General features: G+C 53.8%; 2 protein-coding genes across 2 annotated transcripts; both read right to left on the bottom strand.

Moving 5' to 3' along the window:
- Positions 1-520: 520 nt before the first annotated feature.
- Positions 521-3,129, bottom strand: B0H18DRAFT_957068 (uncharacterized protein; the record flags this gene model as incomplete). Its single annotated transcript, XM_048042540.1, has 5 exons — positions 521-1,177; positions 1,320-1,442; positions 1,557-1,809; positions 2,104-2,843; positions 2,905-3,129. The coding sequence occupies 5 exons, from the start codon at positions 3,127-3,129 to the stop codon at positions 521-523; spliced, it is 1,998 nt and encodes a 665-aa protein (XP_047890257.1).
- A 2,593-nt stretch (positions 3,130-5,722) lies between these two features.
- B0H18DRAFT_881008 (uncharacterized protein) lies at positions 5,723-6,809 on the bottom strand (the record flags this gene model as incomplete). Its single annotated transcript, XM_048040813.1, has 3 exons — positions 5,723-6,052; positions 6,109-6,453; positions 6,525-6,809. The coding sequence occupies 3 exons, from the start codon at positions 6,807-6,809 to the stop codon at positions 5,723-5,725; spliced, it is 960 nt and encodes a 319-aa protein (XP_047890256.1).
- Positions 6,810-7,799: the final 990 nt, after the last annotated feature.

The raw sequence follows: 7,799 nt of genomic DNA, 5'->3' as shown, positions 1-7,799 counted from the left end.
GGATGACCTCCAAGTTGCTTCTCATGGAAATCATCTATGTCGATTTCCGAAGGCACAGACGAGACCACCTCTGCCATGACACCGTACACGATGTCCGTACCCGCGGCGAAGTACACCGTATTGAGCGGAGCCGGGGGTAAATTTGTCTGTCCGAAATGCGGTTGGTCGTGCAACAGCATCAGGAAAAACCACTTTCCCCCTCAAGACAGTCCAACACTTTTGAAGGTACTTTAATCGCTTCCAAGCAATTTCGTTTCATCTGGAGCGGTTGAAAGCACTTCGGCTAGCTTTGACCCATTCGTTCTTTAGTAAAAGCACACTGTAGACTTTGACATCTATGAAGCCGTCTTGTGCAAGTTTACCAGATAGCCTATGCTCAATCAGCCTGCGTATACATTGAATATGATATTGGTACCTAGAGACTACTGTTCTACAGTTTGGATACAACGTTTATCTGACAGATACAGCACGAAAGTTTCACTACACTACCAGTGTCTTAGTATTACATTGAGATTGGCCGCTAGAAATCCTCTTGCCCAATGAACTTGAACCCCTCGTCGTTCCAGTCAAAGTATCCCATTGGATCGTCCGTCTCCATCGCTTCCTCCCCCGCATCATTGCTGCCGCTGTTCTCGTCAGCGTGATCATCCGCCACCGGCCAATTCTGAGGTACTACGACCGTGCAGCCGGGTTCGTCCAAGGCAGGGCGCTGGGCCACGATTCCGAGGGGTCCGGCATTAACGACACTCCATTGCGCCTCCATGTACGCGCGTGGAAGGGGAAGCTGGGGCCAGACGTACTCCAGGTCCATGAACTGACGCTTCATGGAGCACAGCGGTTTGATGTCAGGGTAGATACCGTGGGCGTAGCTGTAAACCTTGGGCGTCGTGCCCACATGGGAGAGCTTGAAGATTGGCATCTGCTGGAGGGGCAAATTGAAGCGTATGGGGACGTTCCCTCTCAAGATCGTCGGGTAGAACGTCTCCTGGTCGACATCGTAGAGGTCGAATCCGGTCACGCCCAAGGAGCTGCGGCGTTCCTCCGAATCCTTCCACGGATTTAGGCCCGGAAACACCTGCTGCATGAGCGGTTGGTGGGCTGGACCGGGTATTTCGATCTGCAGCCCGAACGGGCCTATCTCGCAGAGGAGTGGGATGCTGATGGGCGAAGAGGCGTTCTGTATCCATCCAGAAGTCAGTATTAAGCTAAGTCGCTACAGAACTCGTGGAATGTACCTTTATGAAGAACAATGTCTCCACTACCGCAACCCTCGGTAGCTGTCCATCCTCACGCACCCGCAACAGAGGGGGGACTCGCACCTGGTCGGCGTAGAACTGCGCGACCGCCCCCAGAAACACCCACCCTCCCAGCCTAATCGGGTCGTCCGTCTGCCTCGTTGCGTCGACGTCCTCGAGAATGAGGCGCCGCTCCTCATCCGTCGGCTGCATGACATGATCGGTCTGGTGCATGGTGCAAGCGTCCGGTCCGTACATCGAACACTTGGTGAGTTAACCCGTTAGTACAACTGCCCATATTCGTCAATGAATCGCACGTACATAGTCATATAATTCTCCTATGTGTGCCCTGTCCAGGCACATGACGGTAATGTGAGCTAGACCGGTCTTGAAGGGGCATAGCTGGGTGGCTCCAAAGTACTCCACGGAGCTGATGGTAGGAGCTCTGTGGGTAGCAATGATGGGGAGGACTCTCCGATCGATGTAGATGCCAGCCATAGTGAAGAATGGGAGGGGAAGTGGCGAGCAACACAGGTAAAAGCGAATTTGAGCAAACCCAAGCAGTTGAAAGAGACTGAGAGCTCGTGGGAAGGTTCAGCGCGTCTTTGTTGCAATGAAGCGCCCGTGGCCACACCGTACGGTCGGAGGAAGTATAGATATTATTCTGAGGATTGGAACTCACGCTGCTCAAAATAAATACCCCTGTGTGCTAGAACGTTGACGAGTGCTGAAGTTATTCTGAGGTCGCCCAGTGAAGAGGATGCAACAGAGTTCGAGCACCTGAAAAACACTTGTTGTTCATGGATCCGCCGCTCAAAATGGGAGAGAAATATACGTTTCATTCGTCGCAGATACATGTCTCACTCACTAAATACAGGGAACAAGAAAGCCGTTGGGCCTGATCTCCCAGACCTCCACCTCCGAACGCTGAAACTCCTCAGCGGCCCTCTCGCCCTCGACGTATGGGATCTCCTTGCCTCCTGGGAGAATCTCCCAGATCTCCACTGCGTCCAGTTCCTCTACGCCATAAGCAACAGCCGTTGCAACCACACCATTTACCGCCTCTGATCTGTCCGAATTCAAGTCCGAGTCCAAGTCCGGGTCTGGGTCGAGCGTCACGAGGTTCTCCACTGTACACCCGTCTTCGCCCATGAGAGGTCGCACCGCAACAGTTCCTTGGGGGCTGCCACGGTGCTCGATTCTCCACTTGGCCTTAAGACATTTGCGGGGCTGCGGCAAGTCCACAGGACAGACAAAGTCGAAGTCCAAGAATTCGGCCTTCATGGAGCACATGGGAGGCATAGGCCTCTGGCCACCAGCGTATTTGTCGGCATGCACGGTGATAGATACCGCTGAGTCTTTGAAGACAGGCGTGTACTGGAGAGGGAAGGCGAGGCGAAAGGGTACTTGGGGACGCAGACACGCAGGGATGAACTTGTTGGCGGGGACGTGGAAGAAATCGAAAGTCATTCCGAGTGGTCCCTGATGGCTCTTCCACACGTTTAGCCCGCGGAAGAGCTGTATCATGACGGGTTGACTGAGCGAGATTTCTATTTCATCCCCGTGTATCTCCCATATTAGAGGGAGCGACAAAGGAGGATATGCATCCTAAACCAGAGGGCATAGCGTGAGCACGTCACAATACCGTTCTAGAGGCTCTACAACTCACCAAAGCAAACACCAGAGTTTCCACAACAACTTTCACGGACGGCCCCTGCAAACACCTCGGTATGAAAACTCCGACGTGACTCTCCAGTATCGACCCCAAGAGAACCCATCCGCTCAGCGTGGCTGGAGGATCCAGCGAGTCCACCGCTACCAGAGCTTGCATCCGAGCCCTCTTATTCCCTTGCTCCACGCTGCGCGTGGCTGGACAGACCGAGCAGTCGTACATCATGCACTAGAGTAGAATCGCAGCACGTCAATCTATGCCGAGGAATAGAATATATGCACTCACGTATTCAAACAGAACACCGAAGTACCTTCTCTCCAAGCAAACCACTGTGACATGGTTGATCTCCGGTCCCACTCGACAGCACCGCGAGTAGTGAGCAGCAATCGCATAGGTCGGAAGAGCTGGAGCGAGCAGCCGAAGCACTCGAGGATCAGGACGACCCATTCTTGTGGGTTAAGCAATCGGTATATGGTGCGGACAAGTGATCTGCGGTCCACTGTAGCGTTCTACTGAGTAAGCAAGTGGTCTGCTGTTGGAGCAAGAGGAGGGGCGTCTGCTAGAGTGACAAGTCGCCGGAGGAATCTGAAGCAGCGCGTCTCGCGTTGCAACCGCGAAGTGTCCGCTACAAGCGCTCACAAGCGAAGCTCTCGGATTTGTGTGCATTGTAAATGAATTAGAGATGGATATAGGGAACTACCACAACGTCTGATATGAGTACATTCCAGCCCAATTATTCAATAGAAATCTCTTGGCTTTGTCCAGTGCGTTCTCCGAGTTCCAATCCAAGGGAACAGCACCGCAGGACCCATCAGGGAAACCTGGTACAAGTTGACAGGACTGACGTATGTGTGAGAGGGGAATGATGTTGCCCGGAGGGAGCCCGTCAGATCTTAGCGGTGGTCGATTTAGCGTGTACATGAGGTGAACGGGATCGGCGGCACCTGCGAATCTTGTGTACCACTCGACGTACGCAAGTGGTTCTTTGGGCCACCATGCGGGTGAAGGTCCGCCGCCTTGGCGAGCCGGGAGCTTCTCAGGCAGCTTGAATATAACCTTTACTCTCCCGGCTCTTGTACCTGTACAGTTCTTTGTGAGAGGCCAGGTCGTGATGACGGAACTGATGAGCTTACCTCTAACACCTGTGGACTCCGCCTCCCCATTCTCGAGGACAATCACGGTGTCATAGCGTGCTTTCCGGCCTTTAACAACGGATCCCGGAATGGCCTTTACAGCATCTTCCTCCACCTTACCGTCCGACAGTGAGAACGGACTGAAGCGGAATTTATGGAACACGTCCACTCGGTCGAACGGTAGCCACGTTAGTGCGATATCTGTTCGACCCAGGCGAAGTTCCGGTGGCTGTATGTCGTTGATGAAGGCGACCAAGGCATTTGAGAATCCAGGAGCTTTGTGCTGCTCCTGGATACGAGCCAGATTTTGCTGAGGGGCTGGAGGATACTTAGCTATCTTGATGGCGTTCCCAACGTCGACGACCTCTTCTGGATGACAGGCGGCTTCCTCAGGCTCACCGTCCAAGTCCTCAGCTACCTCCTCCGCCTGGCACTCCTTTTGAAAGGCCTCGTATGCCGCCATCTTCTCTCGCCGTGTGATCCATTTCATCATTTGAGGGAACTCGTCCCGGTGATTCGAGGCGCGCCATGCCTTTTTGGCGAAGTCGATGTGGAGACGTTCGAACATCTCCGTGTTGTAGTTGTCCGTGGTTCCGAACTGACGGATGGAGTCGGCGTAATGCAGGAGTGAGTGAAATTTCGGGATGTTCAAGTTGTCGCGGATTCCAAGCTTGATCAAGACGTCTTTATTCTTGTGGTACGTCTTCAGAGCGTCGGTCATATACCCTAGAGTGGTGTCGTCGTGAGTCGGGTACTGCGCGAGATAGATGAAGTCTAGGATGGAACGGAAGGTGAGCATGACGCCCTTGGGTATCTTTCCCACAAGACAAGCAAGGAGTACGCGGGCCATCTCTTTTCTTTCCTTGCCCGACACCTGGGCCAGCGACGAGATCCCGTTTTTGAAGTGCCGGATGCCGTAAGCGCCTGGTAGACACCGGAGACGGTTGTCTAGTTCCTCAGGGCTGAGAAGGTCCTGGCACCACGAGACCAGGTGCTTGAACACCCCCTGGTACAGCTGATGCAACACGTCCGGGGTGATGGACATGTGGATATCAGTGTACGGCAGGTCCATCCAGAACGGCGTCTTCACACCGCCGCAGACCTCCTGTTCCATACACAGGGCGTCGGCGGCGGCGGCGGTGTTTCCTTCTCGTGCCTCCCGGATGATGCGTTCCGTCTCCTCGGGGGTTCGTGGTTCCTTGGCGACATCGTCTTGCAACTTGTCTGCAGGGCATAGGCACTTCGGGCACGTACCGTACTTCGAACAGGTTACCAGACACTGCTCAGGGTAGTCTGCGACGTACGAAGCGAGGATGGGGTGAACGTGGCGGACGGAGCCGTCACCGCCGGTGACCTCGATGCCGTCCAAGCCGGCTTGCACAAGAGGTTGCAGAATGATACGCATTGCCGCGTGAAAGAGTCTCTGGCCCCTCGCTTTCCGTTCACGCTTGCCGAGCTGCGCCTTGCCAATTTTGGTGACAGGCAGATATCCCAGGAGGATACAGGCGTGTTCGGTCGGTTTGCGGCGGATCGCTCTAGGTATGTTGCCCAGGGTGAGGTACACCGGGTACGCCGCTTTGTTACCGGAGAACTGTGTGAGTTGCGTTTTATCTGTGGAAATAATGACAGGGGCGATGGCGTGCTCTCGAGGAATCATTTTCTATTGCCCACTCTTCAGAATCTTATGTAGCATTCCACATTATTGAATGGACACTCACTTGTACCGCATTCCACCACAGTCCCGTCCACATCTCGGTGAAAATACGCTTCGTCCTGGACCGATCAGTGAAGACACGCTTCGGTCGATACACAATGTACTTTGCGTAGGAAGGGTTGCCCAGAAGCGCTTTGATTGCTTCAAGGATGTCTCGATATCGAACTAGATGCTTCTCATCCGGGCGGTCGGGAAATGCCAGAGATGATGTCTTCCAGGCTGCCCTGTCTGGGATGTCGTCGATCTTCATGAAGAGCTCCCGTATATCCTTGAACGTTAGACCCAGCTTGTCAACGACCTACAAGCGTCCACTCTGAGTTGAGATTGGTCCAGCATAGAAATAAAGAGACGTACACCCGGTATGCTCAGAAATCGATTGAGCGACTTCTGACCGACGTCCTCTCGAACTATCCACATGGCTACACGCCAGTCGAGCTCGGACGCGAAGGGCTTCCACTTGCTGTTCGGGTCTAGCTGCTGTTGAGGCGCGTCTTCACCATCATCCACATCCATTCGGTCGTCTTCACCTGGATTATCCCCGTCTTCATCTTCTCCAAAATAAGCCCTCCACGTCTCCACTATAGTTGGTTCCATCCGTATCACCCTGCCAACAAGCTCGTCTTCTTCCTCTACTCTGGTGTCGTCGTCGTCATCTAACGCTGGCCCTGGCGCATCGGTAAAGGTTGGGCAGCGGGCTGCCTTGTAGACGATGATGTCGAAGCCTCGCCCTCATTCCAGACGGATGAATCAGGTGCAGATGTGGGGCGTACGAACTGGAACAGGTCCCTAGTTTCAAGCACGTCGTGGAAATCTTCCACGTCGACATCCATGTCCACGCCGGAAGCACCCTCCTCTTCCACCACTTCTGGAATGTCACACCTTGGCTCCGGGTTTTTTCCTTTTCTGTACCACAGGCAAGACCGAGCCGTTGACAGGTGGGCCATGACGCCTTGAGCGGATTTGAGAGGCTTGTCACAAGCAGGGCAAATGGTGTCCTCTGCGTTGCTAGGAGCAATGTTCCTGGTGTGGAGCGATTTGGCTTTGCCTCTTGCCATGCTCGGTCGTGTTTCGTAGCTGCCCAGAATAAACAAATGGCTTCAATCAGCACTCCAGACGGGCGATATGTGCTCACTCACCTGCGTTGTGAAGAAGTAGAGACCGCTCCCAAGGTCAACGCGTCGCTCTCGGAGCGCCCTGAAGTCGGTTATGCCGGCGTCTGATCCCCATTCATTCCAGTTATGAGGTAAAGTGACCTGCCATTTCCCAGGTCGTTCCTCCCCGCTTTTTCTGTCGAGCACTCACCTCAGTATCACGCACTTCATCGCTCTAGTTGTCGGGGTTTTGGTGTGCTACCAACTCCGTGGTCCTTGGTCAATGTGGGTCCCACTATGGATGTAGTTGCCAGGCAGTGGGCCTGCAACTGCCGTCTATGGTCCATACACGGCGTCAGTCGCTGAGGATTCAACGAACTCACTCCATCGCAGCTGAATGAATAAGTGACTATCTCATATTTTCGACGCTGAAGTGGTGTCCATTCTGAAGAGCGATATTGGGACTTGCCTTTTACGGCTTGTGCAATCTGTTGCACGCTCACTGTGGCATTAATCCCTTGAGGCTGAAGCCGCCCTTGGACATTACAATTGGGCTACTGTAGCCTTCTGATACACCACTGTTACTACATTGGTATTGGAGACTGGTGCGTGGTCATGACATCTGTTGATACGCACAAGTTACTGACGGTGACCCGTCATCCTGAGGTGCATTATAGGACTTGCCTTTTACGGTTTGTGCACAGGTTGCACGCCTCGAAACTTGAAGCTTGAAGCCCTATCCCTGGCATGAACTCGCGGGAACAATCGTCGCCATAGATGTGTGTGATTGCACGCATGGGTCTGCTGAGCCTCGTACGTTCTGTTTATTATAGCATATTGGGCAGTGGAGGCTCTGTGTCGGAGTTGTACCCCGGCTGTTCCCATGACCCAGGAGTGGCTGACGAACATTCGGCATTGAACGTTGAACTCGTCTCTTGACACTCGGGACTCAGT

This window comes from Fomitopsis serialis (genome assembly GCF_022376445.1).
Source record: "Fomitopsis serialis strain Sig1Antser10 chromosome Unknown B0H18scaffold_68, whole genome shotgun sequence".
NCBI lineage: Eukaryota > Fungi > Basidiomycota > Agaricomycetes > Polyporales > Fomitopsidaceae > Fomitopsis > Fomitopsis serialis.
The sequence above is the reverse complement of the archived record's forward strand: the minus strand, read 5'-3'. Positions and strand labels throughout refer to the sequence as shown.